This window comes from Cucurbitaria berberidis, assembly GCF_010015615.1.
Source record: "Cucurbitaria berberidis CBS 394.84 unplaced genomic scaffold K460scaffold_4, whole genome shotgun sequence".
Classification (NCBI taxonomy): Eukaryota; Fungi; Ascomycota; class Dothideomycetes; order Pleosporales; family Cucurbitariaceae; genus Cucurbitaria; species Cucurbitaria berberidis.
Window position 1 is genome coordinate 2,606,629 of NW_024468938.1, and position 19,724 is coordinate 2,626,352.

The following is a 19,724-nucleotide window of genomic DNA, read 5'->3' on the forward strand; positions in this document are numbered from 1 at the left end:
CGGGTACGTCGACGAGCAAGCCATGACGTTGCGCTAGGTAGCTCTCACTCAGCCCTACGGAAAGACACGAACACCAACATCAAACATTTCCGTCCCCTGCAGTTCGGGCCCCGCCACTTTTTACACGCTTCTTACGCGCTTCTTGCTCTGATTCCTGCCTCGAATAACCGCATTTGCCGCAATTCGTAGCCCAGGAAAGAACTGAGAAGGGTCTTCCGCAGTCATGGCGTCGCACGCCGACAGTGCACACGACTTGTTGGATCTTGACATTTTGACATTACGGCAATTTGTCGACCTTTTTCCGACCGAGGGTCTATCTAAAGTCATCACGGGCTATTTGAGCAGCGGCATATCCAAGTTTCCACTTGCAGAAGATGGAGACACAAGAGATGGGCCAGATCTGAGCGAGGGCGGGGTATCCCTAACTCAAGATGTGCCAGTTTCACAGGAGGACTGCCTGGTGTTGATGACTGCAAGTAGTCGCACATTCGAATATAGTAGATTGTAGTGACTAACAAATCAATAGGAAGGTATAACAGAGGCTGAAAAATCACCACTTGCACATTGCCTACTTGGAGACTACTACCTCTCATTGGAGGAATATGAAAGTGCTGTCGAAAGCACGCGGAGGGGATTAAGATATGCTATGGCTGAGGCCAAGAAAACAGATCTGTCTTTCCAACGGTCCGTCGTCACTTTACCAAATATCGAAACTCGATGCTGATATCCGTAGGACTCGTGATGCTCTAAGCAGCACCCTTGCTACTGCTCTCGTTTACTATCAGACGCCTAGGAACCATCCTGAAGCTAAAAACATCTTTCAGTCGATTCTTAAGCGCAAGCCCCAGTTCACCTCCGCCCTCATCGGTATCGGATTGGTCCTTGAGGAGGAGGAGGAGTATGAGCAAGCCTTTCAATTCCTTGAGCAAGCATTAAAGCAGGATCCTTCAAACGGCCGCATCGGTGCTGAGTCAGCCTGGTGTCAGGCACTCACTGGCGACTACAAAACTGGCTTGAAGAGACTTCAAGAGTACCTGGACTACCCACAACTGGACGCATCGAAGCAGCGCGGTCGAGAACTCCGGGCACAGACACTCTATAGAATAGGTGTCTGTATATGGGAGCTTGACTCCTCGAAGACTGCTCGGAGAGATCGCAATGGCGCGTATACAAAGTTACTCGCAGCAATCAAAGCAAACCCAAACTATGCACCCGCATATACGCTACTCGGCATATATTACGAGGACTATAACAAGGACCGCAGGCGAGCAAGGCAGTGCTTTCAGAAAGCATTCGAACTGTCGCCTTCTGAGATCGTTGCAGCTGAGCGTCTAGCTCGGCTGTTTGCTAATCAAGGCGAATGGGACATTGTCGAAGTTGTCTCGCAACGAGTCGTTGACTCAGGCAAAGCGCGACAGGTTCCTGGTTCAAAGAAGAAAGGTGTTAGCTGGCCATTTTCGGCGCTTGGTGTTGTTCAAATGAACAAGCAAGAGTATCAGAAGAGCGTTGTCTCGTTCTTGTCAGCACTGCGCATTAGCCCAGATGACTACTATTCATATGTTGGTCTCGGTGAAAGCTATCATAACTCCGGACGATACAACTCGGCATCGCGCGCGTTCAACTATGCTGAGAACCCTACGGATGGCGTTGTCCTGATGAGGACTGATGATGAAAGCTGGTTTACAAAATACATGCTGGCCAACGTCAATCGTGAGCTAAGTGAGTTTGATGAGGCTCTCAAGGGTTACGAGGCAGTTTTGCTGGATCGACCAAAGGAGTTTGGTGTCTCGATCGCGCTTCTTCAAACGCTTGTCGAGAAAGGATGGCACTGCGTCGAGACTGGTTTCTTCGGAGAGGCGATAGACAGCGCCGTGCGCGCAATCGAGGTCGCTGCGACTATTACCGAGTACAAGCCTGATGCTTTTAATCTATGGAAGGCTGTGGGTGATGCCTGCAGTCTATTCAGTTGGGTGCAGGACAAGGTCGACCAATTTCCAATCGACAGTATCGAGCAACTGCTTCGCAGCAAGTCGGAGGTAGGTGTTGACTTCGATACGGAAGAGGACCTTGATGGAATTGGAAACGGTGCTCTCGCTTCATTATCCAAAAAAGATGACTTCATCCTAACGAAAGTACTAAAAGCCTCAATCCTTGCCCAAAAGCGAGCGATATCTAGCTGCGCACACGACATTCATGCGCAAGCTGTCGCGTGGTACAACCTCGGCTGGACCGAATATCGCGCCCATGTTTGTCTTGAACAGGAAGGAGATGATGAGAAGAAACTGACCACGTTCCTTCGAGCAGCTATGAGGTGTTTCAAACGCGCAATTGAGCTCGAGGCGGGGAACGCTGAGTTTTGGAACTCACTCGGTGTCATCACTACCACTCTTAGTCCAAAGGTTGCTCAGCATGCTTTCGTCCGCTCCCTCCATCTTAACGAGAGGAGCGTTCATACGTGGACTAACCTCGGTGCGTTATATTTACTCCAGAACGACCTCGAGCTCGCACACACGGCATTCTCGCGCGCGCAATCCCAGGATCCTGACTACTCTCTCGCATGGGTCGGCGAAGGCATAGTTGCACTCGTTACTGGCGACTCTAAAGAAGCGCTGTCTCACTTTACCCATGCTTTTGAGCTGTCAGAGTCGTCTCTACTCCTGACGAAGCGACAGTACGCGGTTTCAGCATTCGACTTTCTCGGATCATCTCCATCGTCGTCGAGCAACATTACGAACCTTATTCAGCCTCTATTCGCTCTTCAGCAGCTTAACCTTCAAGCACCCTATGATCTTTCACACAAGCACCTCGCAGCACTCTACTTGGAGCGTGTTGGTAACTACGACGTGGCCGTGAGCGCGCTACAATCTGTGACCGACACCGTGGAACAGGAGTACGAAAAGTCCGAATCACTGTTGTCGCTTGCTCGTGTTGCGCAAGCTAAGACTGATCTCGCTCGCAATCTGCTTGCTATTGGCTCGAATGAGACAGCAGTAGAGGAAGCCGAAACAGCACTAGATCTACTCTCTGAACTAGATAGTGAAGAAAAGCAGTCCGCATTGTCCGCCGATCAGCTAGCTAACGTCAAGCTATCTGCACGGCTCACCGCAGGTCTAGCACACTATTTCAGCAGCTCCCTAGACGCGGCGATACCGTACTTCCGTACCTCGCTCGAAGCGACAGGCTCTAACCCCGACATCATCTGTCTTCTCGCTGAAGTCCTGTGGGCTAAGGGTGGAGAGAATGAGAAGCAGGTCGCTCGTGACCAACTTTTCACGGCTATCGAGAAGCACGAGGGCCATGTGGGTCTTTTGACTCTCATCGGTGCGATGACGGTCCTCGACGATGACCATGAGACAATGGAAGCTATTCAAGATGATTTGGAGCGTCTACGCACAAACAAGGATCTCAGCGATGAGCAGCTGGCTCGTGTGGAGAAGGTTATTGAAGCCATATCAATCAACTTGGGTGGTGAAGAACAGGAGCTGGATGAAGCGAGGCGCAGTGTCATGCTAGCGCCTTGGAAGCATACAGGATGGGCCGAACTTACGGACGTTACGGGTGGTAATGTGTTCGCTAGCACGCTTGCAAAGGAGACAGCAATGAGGAATGCTCCGCCGAATGGTGCACTAGATGCCGTCAGTCTTGCTGGTGCAATGGCGGCTACTAATTTTGTTGGCGACGCTCAAAGAGCAATTGTTCTGGCGCCTTGGTGTAAGGTTGGATGGAGTGCCCTAGTAGATTGCATCTAGGATTCTTGAGAATATGTCGTCTAAAGCTCGCCAGTCCTCTCCCAGAGGCGGTGTTACACCCTGCTAAGAGGACCGACTGAAGAGCGTAAAAGAGAACAGAGGGAAAAGCGATGCACATGTACTATAGGACTTTTATCACCAAGTATGCTTTACAAATAACACTAATATCCAACTATGTCTATGGAAAAGCTTGTCTCAACAGAAACTTACTCTAATCCCTCCACTCCTTCGGCATCTTTTTCGCTTCCCGGAGCAACTCGTAGATTTTATATGATGAAAATCACATTGTCTTTATTGCATAAAAGCTAAACAGCATGTAGTCCAGCTACCTTTGCGACCGCTTGCTCTACATCCTCCCCCACCAGTTGTGTTGCATGCTTATTTTAGTTTTATCATGCGGAATTGAATGAATATCATCCCAAACTACTCATACGTCTGTCTCAAATGTGTGTGCTCACCCTTGAGTCTTTGTTGTACCTTGTGGTGGTCACGTTCGTGATAAATTCTGTCGGTGCTTTTCAATCTATCACATACCCCGACTTATTTGATGCTTGATCATCATTCAAGACATGATTACTGATCTACCGTCGCAAATGATTGTCCGAATCGTACCCTTGGTATTGTTGGGATCAGACTCTTTGTGCAGAGTGTCATGGGATCGACCGGACTCAAAGACGGCGCAGCGTACTCGTACGCCAGTGGTGAAACTAACAAGCATTTAGAGCTAGTCAACAAGATTTATGTTTTAAAGATGTATAAAACCTTTGTGGGTAGTATGGCAGGTCATCGCTGTAGTATCTTGTGTTCGGGTCGCTTTTGGCTTCGTAGAGAAGCACGTTGTTTTGAGCAAAGAGAACGTAACGGAGTTTGGGATCAAGCATGGAGTTAAAAAGACCAAAAATGTCGAGAGGATATAGTCGAAACAACAAGAAGCAAACGCTAATGCGATGAAAAAGAAACAACGCGATATTAATAATCTTACACACTGGTCAACACCCGAGATTTCTCACAGAAAGTTTCAGACGATAAAGACGAATTGGCGAATATTTACGCTCACATTAATACCATTGCAAGCAGAAAGAGTAGTCCTACCGTGATCAACGCCGATCTTTGTACTGTCCCAGATGCCACTCCTGCCGTGTACTCTGGCCCTGAATAGCTCGTACACGTCGCGCTGCCGTTCCATATTCTTCCTGTTCCGTTGCTGAACGGATACCGGTAAGATTGTATGCTTCGAGACATAGTCGTGGTATGTATAGAAAGATTTGACGCACTTAACGTGAAACCTGGCCCTCTAGTCTTGTCGAAGATATTCGGATCGCCTGGAGATATGGACGGATCGCCTCGCACCGCTGTTTCTGATGGTCCCTCGGATTCTATCGTATCCGTGATACCAGCACCCCAAGATCTGTTTAAATCTGTGGTTCTGAGTGGATCAGACGACGTGGCTACCGTAAGAATCGTTATGGTCATGGTCATTGAAGACTCTGTAGTGACTAGGCTTGAGGTAATCGAAGTCGACGTTGCCGATATACTGGACGACGATCGCGATGTTACAATGCTGCTGACTTTACATGTTCCGTCGATATTATCAAGTAACGGCTTTGGGGGCATGCTGCTGCAAGAAGTGTCGGTGCAGGATTCTGAGAATGATCGAAATGTACGGCAAGTGCAGGCACCTAGACTTTGTGAGTTTTGCTGCCCCGTTGTTTGATACAAAAGTTGAAATACTTACACTTAAAGTCCAGGATCTTGCAGTTGCATGTTGCAAATGCAGATGTAAGACAGGCTTGCTAAACAATTCTATCAGTTAAGTTGTGCTAGAGGTGTGTCAAGCATGGGACTCACAGCACAGACTGGAAGCTTCCCTAACTGCTCTCTGGGATCCTGAGCTGCGACTTCCTCGGTCGCAAACGCTAGAAAGGCTATTATCGTTAACGTAGATTGTGCTCTCATGTCGATGGATATTGTGCAAAAAAAACCCGTTTAAGTCGAAGGATGGCTATTCTACATACCACAAGACGGCGAGGTTTTGAGCCGCACAGCTACTCTCGTTCCCTCCTGCACCGAGCCACATCCTGGCGCGTACCGTGGACTCCAGCAGGGCTCAGACTTAGAGCTGAATGCTCAACGAGCACCTCGCTTCTGTGCACGGGGGGCAGGAGAACGCCCGCTGCAGCATAAAAATAGGTCGCCGGAAATGGACGGCGATGCGCTTGTACACTGTATTGATAGGTTAGTAGTCTCCACGTTGCATTGTATCCTTGTAAAATCTGGCGTGATAGTCGCCGTTCAGCAAAAAGGAGGATTAGGTATCCGATTTTCAGCCTCGTGCTTTACAACTCAACTCAGCCTTGTCATGTACAGTACAATCCCAATTCCACTCCGTGTATCATATAAAATCGAATCAACATTGGCGTAGCTTCCCTTTAATAAAGACATGTCATGGGGGCTTTCGCTGAAACAAAAGTGTTGACAATGCCTCATATTGTCTTTTAGCACGATGAACTGTGGTTTTAGGGGCTACCCGATTTATTCCCGCTACCTTCGCTAAACCCTAGTAGCGTAACATTTACAATGGCTTGTAATGCTCGCTCCAGTAGTACTTTGAATAGAACCTCTCCACTCCTCAAGCTGCGATCACGATCAGCAGGCCTCTCTAGTCCTTCATTCTGACACAACCTAGCCGCTCATAGGTCTCATAGGTCACATGCGTGGTCGAATAGATTTGTCATTGCTTTTGCCTTCCCCATTCCTGATGGCGCTACGCTGGCAGTGGGGGCTGGGGCGAGTGCGACCTTTTGTTAATGAAGTATCTGCCAGCTGTGGGAATTCCTGACGAGAAGCTATCTTCGTGCATATGCTGCCCTAAAGAAGAAGCTCACCCATTCCCTCAGGTTCCTAACATACTCCAGCCGATCGATCGCTTTTTTTCACTTTCTTGTGGAATTATGGCAAGAATAATCACTCCACTTACAGTTGTTACTTTTTTGCTAGCCCCGGTTTTTTATTTGCCAGTCTCAGCTATCGCCCAATGTGGCTCGCTCATTACATACAGACAGCATGCCGACCTGCTCAACTCCGCACCACCATGTCTTCGTGAGGGTTGCTCCCAAGGACAGGGCAACATCACAATTTCGGCGCCATGTCCTTCCACGTCTTCATGTTCCGTGTACTGGAACATGTTTGTCGAGCAATTTGATCAAAAGAATTCTTGGTGCTCGAAATGTAACTCAGACACCGCATGTCGCATTCCCGGGTGGCCAGTGATGAACGCCACCAGCCTATGCCAAAGTACACCAAACCAACTCCTTTTCGGTGAGGAGGGTTGTTGCATCCACGGAACCGAACCATTTGAGCTGGCTGAGTGGACTGGGATATTCTGCAATGGATCTGAATGGCGGCAAGAGTTTGACATATGCGGCGGTATGGCATGTCGTGACTGGGAGGAATGGATAATGCCCTGGAATTGGACTGTACAGAACAACACACTTCCTCCAGATCAGCAGAAATGCACAACCCCTTCTAGATATCTCGCAATCTATGCTGGAGAACATTTCTTCTGGTTACTTGCCACATTTGGGATCGGATGGATCAGATTGAGAATCGCCCAAAGAGAGGAAGCAAAAAACCGAAGTATTTTGCGATATCTCCTCTTGTACGCCTGGCCAGGTCTTGTATTCAAGCAGAGTAAAGAAAAGGTGCTGAAAGAGAAACTACTACCGGAGGGTGAGCACTTAAGACCAGCTATTACGGATCGTTTACGATGGGGTTTCCCAGTTATAATGGGAGTCGTACTTGCTGGTATACAGCTAGGATTCAACTTCACAGCTGCACATTTCATCAAAAGCGCGCCTGGATACGAAGATGCTCCGCTTACTCTCTTGGCATTACTGTTCTGCTGTCGGCCTAGACTATCTTGGCTATCATGTCTCCTCGCTTTGATATCTAAGAAACGACTCATCAAGATCTTCGGATTTGAGCCTGACGGCGATGGCCTTTGGGCCGCAAAGCTGGTTCTCTCCTCCGTTGCCGTGACTTCCGCGGTCACTGAAGCTATTATGCAACTACTCGGCGCATACTTTCTTGGATCTGCGGCCCACGTCGGTGAACAAAGGGGCTTCTACGTTGTTCACCACCTTCGACCAAAGATGGGGGGCAGAGATGCACGTCATATGTATCTTGGGGCTCTATTTTGGGTCATGTTATGTATTCCTCTTGTGGTGGTGTGGTTCTTCGTTGCACTCTTCTTCAGTCAAGTGTACGACGCGGTTGCCGGCTGGCGTCGCGGAATTTTTCACTTCCTTAAGCCTAAATCGAGAAAAATTCCCGACCTGGCAAAGGCGCCGGTGACATGGCTCTTGGACTACATCAATCCAGATGAAACAAGCCGCAGCAGCTCTTCATCGTCACAATCGAATATGCATCACCACCATATTTTGAATGAGACAGAGCAGCCGTTTCTCGTTGCATCCAATGACCCGTTTAATCAACCCATTGCGTATCAAGGGCCAGGTTCCGGCGATTTGTTTGATGAGCAACCCATGGCCATAGCCGGAAGACAAAGCAGCAGGCGTAGTCGTTATTCTCATATGTCTCAATATGAACAGCAGCCTTTTGCCATTCCTGATATGGCGTCTGGGAGCCGTCGTCCTGCGTCCCTAGGCTACTCGCACGATGGGTCGGCCATTCAACGCCGTACTCCCGGTGGAGCTCAGTATAACGAGTTATCACAGAGTGATGAACTCGACGAGATTCAAATTGACGAACAACCTTTAGCAGTATCTAGCACATCACCTCCTCAACGTCAAGTGGCAATACCCAGTCGTCGTAATGCGAGTAACGCCTCGCTCCTTGCTCCCCCTACACAAGACGCACCGCCATTGTCAAGCAGCAATAGCTCTTCGAATAAACGCTCAGACTATACAACGGTTGTCAACTTGAAATGGCAGTCCTGGGAATCTAAAATCATATTCGCGGGTGCGTTCTTGGGTATGCTGGCATATGCTAGTCAGTGGGTCTTTTGGGATGGGTTTGTCAAGGCATCCGGGGACAGATTTTGCCCGCCCAGTGTCTGGAAAGTCAGTGGTATTTGGTGGGGTGGTTCGTTCGTGTGTAAGTTTCAGAGTTAATGTGAACGTTGCCTCACTAACATTTCTGTAGATGTCGGTGCTCCTTTTATGGCATATTGATTGATTCGCAAACATGAAGTTTAAGTAGGAAGGGCGTTAGGCGTTACACTATGCATCTCCAATAGCTAGGAAATGTACCAATATATATGGGTTCCAGTGGGATATCTCGCTTCTACGCTGCACAGTATCCCTGCCCTGCCGCTTGTTGAATGACTACCTAATCAACACGGCGCCTTGTGACCAGTAAACCCCCATACCTATGACTACTATCATTCTTGTTTCTATGTAGCCTGTTCTTGCGATGGTATGATATATGTTTGACTAACCCCGCCGTCTAGTGGCTAGATTCTCCCTAACCATAACCTTCGCCTTACTCAGCACATGTCGCGCAGAGTACCCCTCGCCATATTGATTACCTGCTCTAAAAAGAGCAGGCCGAATCATAAGCTCAACACATGGTTCCGCAAATCGTGTCTGACCATTTTTCACATGATCTAAGTCATTTGTCATTTCCATAGCATCGTTATCAAATGGGAAACCACTCAGCTGGTCAAACCCCCGCTGCTCGCAGAAGATCCAAGCTCTCTGTTGGGATAATTCTGAATCCAGCTCTATTGCAGTATGTAGAATAGTATGGAGTTGCTTTTGGATATCTTGATCAACAGCTGGACGCTGGTGGTCTTGGATGAGTGGTGATACAGTCTTCATTATATCCGTGATTATATCGGCTATGATGAAACTTATACTGCTCGTCCTTCGCTGCAAAGAATCTTTCTGTGATAGCATGATAGAGGTCGTGGCGCGCCACTTGTGGTAACTTTGTGTTTCGAGTTCCAGCCTCTTCAGATCCCTAGATTCCTCATGTGACTGGCCTCTGGACTCTAAAGGTCGAAGTTCGTTTTGCAGACTGTAGAGCGGCTCGCGTGTCTGGCCGGCCCACAGAAGACCCCCCTCGGAAGAACTCTTATGATTGAAAACAGAGTTCGTCAAGGTCCACCAAATGAATGCTTGGACGATAAGCGGCCGTTGGGTGTTTGAGCCAGTGTATTGTGCATGCTCCCGAGTAAGACGCTTGAGGTTCTCGCTTGCCTGGGAATCCGAATTCTCTGTTAGAGAACCCTTTGCACGGCTTATTATGGAGCCAAAAACTTTGGTTGGGCGGCCAACAAAGTACAAATGGGATAGGTTCTCGATTTTGGCGTGTAGGTCGTCCCATTGCGCAAGTAACCATTTGTCGTCCACCTTGTTCCTCACCTCTGACCTTGTCTGCAGCAGCTCCTGGTTGACCTTCTCGAACTGCTTTTGCCAACTCAATATTTCGGCTTTGAGTTTTGTATTTTCTTCATCTACGATGGTAACGTTGGCGGAAGCATTGTCATGAGCATGTCTCAAGTCACTTAGTTGGATTTCCAGATTTCTTATGCACATCTCTTTGACTTGCAGAGCCTGATCGCTGGCTTTCTGTAGGTTATCCAGTGAGACGTCAGGCATCCCGACCTCTGGCGGCTTTCTCTTGAAAACGTTAGTCGGTTGTTGCACTGGCTTCCTTTGTTGCTGCAAACTGACAGTCATAGCCTGAGAGGTTTCCTGCCACATCGAGTTTTGATCTTGCAATACTGGCTCCGGTATTCCTTGTGTCAAATACCGTACGTCATCTCTCATGTTGGCATTATGACCTTGGGGTCCAGATACATGATTGGAGTATGGAACTGCAGGTGGAACGACCGTGTGGCCAGGTATCGATGAGCTGGTGGTTGATGGAGGTATTCTGGCAGAAGAAGAGTATAATTTGGGGCTCGGGATGCCATTCCCTATTGGTCTTGTCGACTGCTTGCATTGAGCGGTCGCATCGTGTGGTGGAGGAATCGGAGGCACACCCTCACCATCAACGTCCGGTATCGAATCTATGCTCAACCCTCTCTCTAGCTCTCGTCTCTCATTTCGCACCCTTTCAAGTGCGAGCGCATCGTCGGCTTTTTTCTTGCTGTTGGGTGTAGGAGGTGTTTGCCGTTTACCGGATGTCGAATCTCTTCTATTTCCATGCGCTTTTGACGAGTAATGCTGTGCATGAGGACGTTCTACCTCTAAAGAATTCTCGTTTGGAATTTTTGGAACTGGTTTGGAATTGAGGGTCGAGCTCTGGGCCCATGGCTTCTTCTTCAGATAATTCTTTAATTTGTTTTCTTGCGCATGAACACCAGCCGTGTTCTCGATCATTTTTCTCGGCGACATTGCCCACTTAAAGCCGACGGAACTTGTAAAGATATTTGATGCTATTTGGGGGGTGGCAAAGGCTTTGTAGATCAGATTAGAGAATGCGGGAAAGTTTTGACATGACAAGAAAGTTGTGCTTCGTTGAGAGCTCCGCCCCAATTCGCTGGACCAGCTACTTAACTTGAGGCATCCACGTTCGCTATAAGATACAAAGCCGACGACCTGACCTAGGGAAAGACGCATTGAAATCCGTTTCTGACACGCAGTGGGGGCGAAGTCCACGTAGAGAAAGGTTCGAAATTGTACTGGGCCGCAATCTGGCCACGTACGTTCAGCTGTGTCAGTCCACCGGTCTCGAATTATGCAAGTTAGCCTGCTTTACGCGCCCTCTGGAGTTTGGTGGCCAGGCTGAGTCGGAAGTGTGCATCTATTGATGCAGGCCGTCTTGGCGTGTGGCTGCATTAGGCGCCCCATCAGTCTGAACTGGCATGCAATAGAGAGCATTTGAGGGTTCCAAAGTTACTTCGGGAATTATGGGATCGCAGATATCCAATGATACACGTATGACCCACATCTAGACCCATCCTTCAGCTTTTGGGGCGACTCTGATATATGTTCATGCAAAGTAAGCACGACTACGGTATACTCTACGTTGACTCTTACCATTTTGCGAAGCACTTTCTGGTGAAGTCAACCCTCGCTAGAATCTCAGTTGTCATGGCGAACAGTTACCTCTTTCCCGACAATGCACGAACCCAGGCGACCGTTAAAGGAGATTACCAGAACCAGCCGCTGGAGTTCTATGGAACACCCCCTCCCCCACCAATGCCAGTAGAATTACCACCGAGCCCACCATCTCCACACTTTGATATTCCCTCTCGGAGACCACCGCCATATGCACTTGGTGCACCTGCTCGTTCCTCTAATTCCCGGTACCCCTCAGTTGCCTTGCCGCAGTCTCCTCACTCTTCACATACATCTTACAGTGCGATAGATCTCGATCGGCGCCATATCAACATTGGCATCGATTTTGGTACAACGTATGTATCAGTCTAGCGTGTATGTTCAGGGGCTAACAGGCCGCCAGGTATTCTGGTGTTTCTTGGGCGATCTCGGGCACTCACTATAACGATGTTAACACGGTTGACAATTGGCCAAATGGCGACCACCATGTCAAAGTCCCTACAGAGATAACTTATGACAAAGGAGTGGTGCAATGGGGATACTCTATCCCGCCAGATGCCGAACGGCTGAGCTGGTTCAAGCTCCTGCTTGCGGAAAACAAACTTCCGCCAAAAGTCCGCGAATCCAAACAACTTCAGTCCACAAAGAAACTTTTGCAGAAGCTGAACAAAACTGAAGTGGACGTGACCTCGGACTACTTGCAAAGGCTATGGCTATGCGCACTTGAGGATATAAGGCGACAGATCCCGAATAGTATTGACGGTATGCCGTTCCGGATCATCTTAAGTGTGCCAGCAAAGTGGCCAAAAGAAGCGCGAGACAAAATGCATAGCGCAGCACAAAAGGCTGGACTTCTGAGTCGCCAAGGTGGAGGTCTAGAAACCAAGCTGGAGTTTGTGGGAGAGCCAGAAGCTGCCGCCATAGCCGCCTTTTTCGAGGGCAATGTCCGCCACAACATCAAGGTAGGCCTGCGCTCAATTCGAAAAAGTGTCAGGGCTGATTGAATGTAGGTTGGAGATATCGTCGTCATATGTGATGCAGGTGGCGGTACCGTTGTAAGTCTAATACACTAAATCCTCAGCTGATAACGACTCACCTAGCGTTAGGATATCGTTACGTACGAGGTAGATCAAGTAGAACCTTCTATCAATCTCGGCGAATGTATTGGCGGTGACAGTAAGTACTACTACCAATCTTGAATTAATATCAGCTCATGCTCTCTTATAGTGGACTTATGCGGCTCAATCTTTCTTGACGAAGGCTTCGTTAAACACATAGAAGGGCTGATTGGGAAAGAAAAAGTCTCGAAATTGCCCAAAGAGACTTACCGTCGCCTTGTGAAAGCCTGGGATCAGTCCATCAAATGCCAATTTGACAACGACACGCCCGAAATCGCCACCCCGATTCCCCACGAAGTAGCAAAAGCGATCAAGTCTCCGCTTTTAAGATTCAAAAAGGGTAATGGAAGTAAACATCTTACAGGGGATACAATGCGGTTCAGCTCGTTAGTCCAACCATCAATTAAACTTACGCAGATTATATGCTGATACATTCATCAAGGGACGTTATCAAAAGCATCTTTGATCCGGTGTTGGAGAGAATCCTCTTACTAGTAAACACGCAGAGGAACGGAACGATGAAAGATAAACAAAGAAAACCCAGGGCAATCCTTCTAGTGGGTGGTCTAGGCAGCAACAAGTTTCTGTATCAACGGCTGCAAGCGGAATTCCCAGCAGGAGACACCGATGTGATACAGCCACGAGGTGCAAAAACGTATGTCCAACACGTACCTTGTAGAACTATAGACCGAATTTGCTAACCACATCAGATGGGCATCGATCTGCCGCGGAGCCGCGATCAAGGGGATGACGTACGACGATTTCATTGACCAGCCATTCCCCGTCGTGACCTCGTACATATCAAAAGCTCACTATGGCATGATGATCAAAGAGCCATTCGACAGCTCTAAGCACGCACAGGAGGACAGGAGAATATGCCCGGTACGGCATATGGATGTGGTGCTCGACCAGATGCGGTGGTACGTCAAAAAGGTATAGCTCTTAATGACTTCTGTATTCATCCCCGGTACTAAACTCCGTCAGGGTGTTGATGTGTCGAGAATAGACCCAGTGTCGTTGTCGTGGGAATTGACCCAACCGGAGAACCTCCCACGGTCGTCTTTTACTATCAAAATATTCGAGTCTGAGGCTAACACTGCACCGACCCGGAAAACAAATGAGGTCCACGAGTGCGCTACTATCACATTCCCTGTGCGGTGGAACAGCTTAGAGGTCAGAGATGGCGGTGAAGGGCAGCGCTACAAGTACGTGCACTTCGATGTGAAAATGACCATTCTGGGCCTTGGGAAGCTTGACTTTGCGACTTATGTGGACGGAAGGCGGGTTGCGCAGAAAGATGTAAAGGTCAAGCTTGGGGGCGGATAATGGCTCGCTGGGATCTGATTGCCCGTCGTCGTGAACACGAAACAATTGATAGCCGATATGCCATACGTAACAGGCGAAATTGTATAATTATAGGTGTCAAGTATTATCGCAGTAAAGACGCGCAAAGTGACGCTGCGGGATCCTTATGAAGTGTGGAGATGGCAGAGCCGTCTCCACACTTCGTGAGAGCGTCACATCCCAGCCGGCCATGCCCCTCGCTGCGTTGATGACAAAGCAAGGTCTTTAACCCCCGAGTTTAACTCTCATCAAGTAGAATTGGACACAAACCATAAGTGCTGCATACATTCGACATCTATTACGAAGAGATGATCTGGATTTTGCATACCTCCACATCCCTGCTCACTCGCTAACTTGGAAGCCTCTATACTATGATATGTGAGGAAAAATAGGATTCAAGAATAGTTAAAGAATTTCTAAAGGAGAATGAGGAGTTAATTAGATAAGCAAACTATAGGAGGGACTGGCTACTATATATATAGAGGTGGCTAGTAGTCACATAATCTAGTTCTTAATAAAGAACAGTCCTGTAGTCTTTAAAAGTTCTGCAGGAAGCTTAGAAGGGGTTTGGGAGTTGATCAATATCTCCGTATCTAATATCTACTTAGAGATTAACACGTATGCCTTTTTAAGACAAAAACATAGCTCCTCCAACACTGTCAATGGTTTTTTTTTTTTTTTTTAGATAATTTCGAGTTAAGAAGATGGGAGTTTAGGGAGAATTATTGATTGCTAAAGGAAGGCATTCAGAGCACGAGGCCAAAGACATGATATCATATACAATCGAAACATGATTGAAAAAAACGCCTGCCGGGACAATGCGTCTACACCAAGCCTATAGTACGCCGCCCCAATAACACCAATAGCCACTAGTCGTAATGGGAAATGAGAAAAGGGATGAAAAGTATCTCAGAACTTAAAAGCCAGGGAAGCCTTGAAATCCGCCACCGCCCTGTTGGAATTTGAAGCTGCCACCGGGGAAGCCGCCTTGCTTGAACATGAACTGCTGACCACCACCACCGAACGGTGAGCCTTGGAACGGATTGCCTTGTTGTTCGTTGCTGTTTGGATCATCGCCTCTGTCGAATCTCTCCTTCAACTCTGGATCTGAGAGGACTTCATATGCTTCATTGACGGAGGCCATTTTCTTCTGAGCGTCCTCGGGCGTGATGTTTTGGGCAGAAGCTTTGTCCGGGTGGTATATTTTGCTCAGCTTGCGATATGCTTTCTTGATCTCACGCTCATTGGCGTCGCGATCCACGCCGAGGACTTTGTAATAGTCCTTTGTTTTTGAGCGTTTGAGGAGCGTGTGGGCTTTTTGGTGGAGTTCTTCGAGCTTTTGGTGCTGGTGGTGTTCCTTTGCGTGTTCGAGCGTTCGGACGCAGTCCTCAAATTCATCGGCATCGAGTTGTCGTTGCGCCTTGTGTAGGAGTCCGTGCAGTGAGTTTGGATTTAGATGGAGCGCTTCAGTGCAATATGGGGTTCCCTTCTTGAGGTTATTCATCTCTACGTAGGCTTCGCAGGTCATTTCGACCAGGTTCTGATATAAGCCTTGTGGCGAGTTCTTGTAGATGTATCCTGACTCGATGTAGTCTTGGAAGTCCTGCTTGACTTCCTTGAGGAGGCCCGGGTTTTCTTCGCCGCGATCGATGAGGAGTTTCGAGGCCGTGGCGAATTGGCGCCTTTCGAAGAAGGAGCGCACTTTCTTGAGGTCCTTTTCGAGGTTCTTCTCCCGTCGGCGGAGCTTCATGCAGGCTTTGGAGTCGGGGTCTGACTGCAGACATTGTGCGATGTGCTTCAGTCCCTTCTCGGTTTCGCCCAAGGAGTAAAAGGCCATGGCTGAACTCTGGAGGTGGGGTTCGATGTCGCCTGTGTTGATCTGGAGAAGGTGCTGGAGATCGCTGATGCCCTCGACCACCTCGCCCTTCTCAAAGCGACACCTGGCCCTGGTCTTGCGGATGTCGTATGCGGCACCAGCTACTACAATGGCGGTCCCTGCATGGCTAACGCATGACTCCCAGTCGCCCTTGTCTGCGGCCTCTTGGGCCAGAACAGCCGCACCTTGTGCCTCCTCTAGCTGCGCGATGTCATCAACCTTGCCCGCGGCCTCGTAGTCGCTGCGCGCTGCTGTCCAGTCGGCTTTTCTAGCTCTTATCTTCGCCCTCTGCACTAGCGCACCCTCGAATCCGGGCTTGAGCTCTAGCACCTTGTCGAAGTCGTGCTGCGCCTGCACCGTCTTTCCGAGCGAGAGGTAGGCGGCACCGCGTCGGAAAAAGGTGAGGTAGTTGCGCGGGTCGCGCGAGATGGCCACGTCGAAGTAGGTGAGGGCATCCAGCGCGTTGCCCGTTGCCAGCTTCACACTGGCATCCTTGATGAGCTGCGACACAGGCGTGTCCGCTGGTATGTCCGAGGGAGAGAGTGCGCTCACGAGGGGGCCTGTAGAGAGCAGCCCGAGGGCGATGGATGATAGCCGGAGGATCATGTTGTACTATTGTAGTGATGTATCTATAATGAGTGGCTGTAGGTTGGTTGTGCAAACGCCAAAGGGAGGGCGAGGCGGGCGAGAATTGTCAGGACATGGAAGGTGTGGGCGTCGAGTTTATATTTGGTCTTCTGAAGTTGATAAGTGAAAGTTGTCCTTTCAGCCACCCTTCTCCAACGATAGCGGCGCAGGGACCCTGGCGCGCGTATGCACCCCATCACGCTACATATGACGCTAGGCTGTCATGACATACCTCCACCCGGGCATCCATGAGCTACTAAACAGGCCATGCTCCCTGCTCTCTAGTCGGACTTTTTCTTTCCTTACTCTTCCACAGATATGTCGACTGTTAGATTGCGAATAGACGGAAACACCTTTCGAGACAAGGATTCCCGAGAGGTTATCCTTCACGGCATCAACTGTGCTGCCGACGCAAAGTTCCCTGCGACTCCCAACCAGCCCTCACAGATTGCCGAGAACTTCTTCGACGGCGACAACGTCTCGTTCGTAAATCGACCTTTCTCTGTACAAGATGCTGCGACACACTTCTCACGGCTACGGAGTTGGGGATACAACACCATACGATACGTCTTCACCTGGGAGGCGATAGAGCATGCGGGACCCGGCAAGTATGATGAAGAGTGGATCGACCACACAATTGCCGTACTACGAAAGGCGAAGGACTATGGCTTCTATATTTTCATGGATCCTCATCAGGACGTGGTAGGTATGCCCTCCAGTCCGGCGCATTACTTCCAATCTCATACATCTTGCAGTGGTCGCGATTCTCTGGAGGCTCAGGAGCGCCAATGTGGACTCTCTACGCCTGCGGACTGGATCCAGAGTACTTCGCCGTGACCGAAGCCGCCCTCGTACAAAACACATACCCCGATCCGGCCACCTTTCCTAAGATGATCTGGGCAACCAACTACACGCGATTGGTCTGCCAGGTCATGTTCACCCTCTTTTTCGGTGGCAACGACTTTGCGCCAAAGGCCATCATCGACGGCAAGAACATTCAAGACTATCTGCAGGACCACTATATCGGAGCATGCGAGCATCTTGCGAAACGCATAAACCAGGCCGGTGACCTATGGCACGACCCAATAGTCGGATGGGAGAGCATGAACGAACCCAACAGAGGCTTGATCAGCTTCCAGGACATTACTTCAATACCGAGCGAACAGAAGCTCCAGAAGGGCACCTCGCCGACGGCTTGGCAGGCAATTCTTACCGGATCGGGTAGAGCTTGCGAGATCCCAACTTGGGAATTTGGTGGCATGGGCCCGTACAAGAGTGGCACCGCACTCATTGATCCAGAAGGCAAGACGGCGTGGCTGTCTCCAGACTACGACGACACCAAATACGGCTGGAAGCGTGACCCTGGGTGGCAACTGGGCGAGTGTTTATGGGCGCAGCACGGGGTATGGGACCCAGCTACAGATACCTGCCTAAGGAAGGACTACTTTGGAAAAGACCCCAAGAATGGTGCGACAATCAGCTATGAGTACTTTACAAACCACTACTGGCTACCACATTATCGCCAGTACACCAAGATGGTCAAGTCCATCTTCCCAGACTCGTTGATGTTCTTTCAGCCTCCAGTCTTGGAGATACCTCCGACGATCAAGGGGACCGAGGATGATGATCCGAACATGATCTTCTCACCACATTATTACGACGGTATCACCCTTATGACCAAGAAATGGAACCGGGTATGGAACGTTGACGTCTTTGGTGTTCTACGAGGAAAGTACTTGACACCAGCATTTGCCATAAAAATCGGCGAGAACGCTATTAGAAACTGCTTTGCGCATCAGCTCAAGGCGATACGCGATGAAGGTACAGAGTTCACGGGGGTCCACCCCTGCGTCTTCACCGAGATTGGCATCCCCTACGACATGGACGACAAGTACGCATACAAGACGGGCAATTACAGTAGCCAGATTGCAGCGTTAGATGCCAACCATTTCGCGCTTGAGGAAAGTGCGGCTAATGGCTTTGCGTTGTGGACTTACGTCGCCACGGTGAGTCAAGACGTCGATTATTAAAGATGGGAACTAAAAGATTTTCAGAACACACATTACTGGGGCGACCAATGGAATGGTGAAGACCTGTCCATATTCTCGTTGGACGACAAAGCAGTACCAGCAGGCGCCTTCTCACCCGCCGACTCGCGTGCCTCGCTCGATGTAGACTCACCATCGTTTTCAAGGGCGCAATCGACGGACACGCTCAGCATCAGTCCTTCTAACTTGCAGAAAACAGTGACGGAAGAGGGAATGGTCTCAAACAGAAGAGATGATGAAGTTCGCGGTCTTCGTGCAGCCGAAGCCTTTATTCGACCCGCACCTGTCGCTGTCCATGGTGACATAACATCTTATGGCTTCGACTTGAAAAACTGCACGTTCAGGCTCGCGCTTTCGGCACCGAGCTCGACAGCAGAGGGTACGCCGACGATTTGCTATCTTCCAGAATTCCACTTTCCATCGGGGCAGACGAATGTCGAAGTCAGCGGCGGGAAATGGACCATCAGTTCGGATGAAAGCAATGGGGCATGGCAGCAGATACTGCGATGGTGGCACGCCGAGGGAGAGCAGACCATTACCGTGAAAGGTGTAGCACGCAAATCAGGCAGCGCCGTAGGCACAGAAGAGGACGAGGGGTACCTGCAGCAGTGTCAAAAGCAGGCTTGCGCTGTCATGTAAGGCGACGAGGTTTGACCATGTTGAGCGTGGTGTTGAGCGTGGTGTTGAGCGTGGTGTTGAGCGTGTGGACTTGATGTGGCTTATGCACAGGGATGCAATGTCAGCCGATGCTCAGCTCACGCAGTCAGCATTTTTGGCGGCGCTTCTTATTTGTTTCTAGAAGCCCGGCCACGTACCTGACCATGTCGTGAACTCGGGACGATGCGGCGGCGAGCATGTTGAGGAGCACAGTATGGAGTGTATATAGTAGCCATTTGCAGGCGTTTCTCAACGTAGGCCTGATCGTCATGGCC

At 49.5% G+C, this 19,724-nt stretch overlaps 7 protein-coding genes across 7 annotated transcripts; 4 read left to right on the plus strand and 3 right to left on the minus strand.

The window, feature by feature from the left end:
- The first annotated feature begins 65 nt into the window (after positions 1–65).
- K460DRAFT_316137 (protein prenylyltransferase) lies at positions 66–3,933 on the plus strand. Its single transcript, XM_040930329.1, has 3 exons — positions 66–472; positions 527–684; positions 734–3,933. The coding sequence occupies exons 1-3, from the start codon at positions 224–226 to the stop codon at positions 3,747–3,749; spliced, it is 3,423 nt and encodes a 1,140-aa protein (XP_040786166.1). The 5' UTR covers positions 66–223; the 3' UTR covers positions 3,750–3,933.
- A 378-nt stretch (positions 3,934–4,311) lies between these two features.
- Positions 4,312–5,826, minus strand: K460DRAFT_357310 (uncharacterized protein; the record flags this gene model as incomplete). The annotated part of the gene is made up of 5 exons (XM_040932023.1): positions 4,312–4,456; positions 4,807–5,428; positions 5,485–5,538; positions 5,598–5,665; positions 5,765–5,826. The coding sequence occupies 5 exons, from the start codon at positions 5,824–5,826 to the stop codon at positions 4,312–4,314; spliced, it is 951 nt and encodes a 316-aa protein (XP_040786167.1).
- A 1,105-nt stretch (positions 5,827–6,931) lies between these two features.
- K460DRAFT_357311 (uncharacterized protein) lies at positions 6,932–8,941 on the plus strand (the record flags this gene model as incomplete). Its single annotated transcript, XM_040932024.1, has 2 exons — positions 6,932–8,864; positions 8,913–8,941. 2 exons carry the CDS (start codon positions 6,932–6,934, stop codon positions 8,939–8,941), a joined length of 1,962 nt encoding a protein of 653 aa, XP_040786168.1.
- Positions 8,942–9,108: 167 nt separating this feature from the next.
- Positions 9,109–11,347, minus strand: K460DRAFT_433300 (uncharacterized protein). The gene has a single exon (XM_040938365.1). It carries the CDS (start codon positions 11,336–11,338, stop codon positions 9,203–9,205), a length of 2,136 nt encoding a protein of 711 aa, XP_040786169.1. The 5' UTR covers positions 11,339–11,347; the 3' UTR covers positions 9,109–9,202.
- A 465-nt stretch (positions 11,348–11,812) lies between these two features.
- Positions 11,813–14,223, plus strand: K460DRAFT_396871 (uncharacterized protein; the record flags this gene model as incomplete). The annotated part of the gene is made up of 8 exons (XM_040936126.1): positions 11,813–12,135; positions 12,183–12,741; positions 12,790–12,834; positions 12,886–12,955; positions 13,007–13,283; positions 13,340–13,552; positions 13,608–13,830; positions 13,882–14,223. 8 exons carry the CDS (start codon positions 11,813–11,815, stop codon positions 14,221–14,223), a joined length of 2,052 nt encoding a protein of 683 aa, XP_040786170.1.
- Positions 14,224–15,157: 934 nt separating this feature from the next.
- On the minus strand, positions 15,158–16,723 carry K460DRAFT_378713 (DnaJ-domain-containing protein; the record flags this gene model as incomplete). The annotated part of the gene is made up of 1 exon (XM_040935102.1): positions 15,158–16,723. One exon carries the CDS (start codon positions 16,721–16,723, stop codon positions 15,158–15,160), a length of 1,566 nt encoding a protein of 521 aa, XP_040786171.1.
- A 339-nt stretch (positions 16,724–17,062) lies between these two features.
- K460DRAFT_287021 (glycoside hydrolase family 5 protein) lies at positions 17,063–19,431 on the plus strand (the record flags this gene model as incomplete). Its single annotated transcript, XM_040928941.1, has 3 exons — positions 17,063–17,446; positions 17,500–18,754; positions 18,791–19,431. 3 exons carry the CDS (start codon positions 17,063–17,065, stop codon positions 19,429–19,431), a joined length of 2,280 nt encoding a protein of 759 aa, XP_040786172.1.
- Between the last annotated feature and the right edge of the window lie 293 nt (positions 19,432–19,724).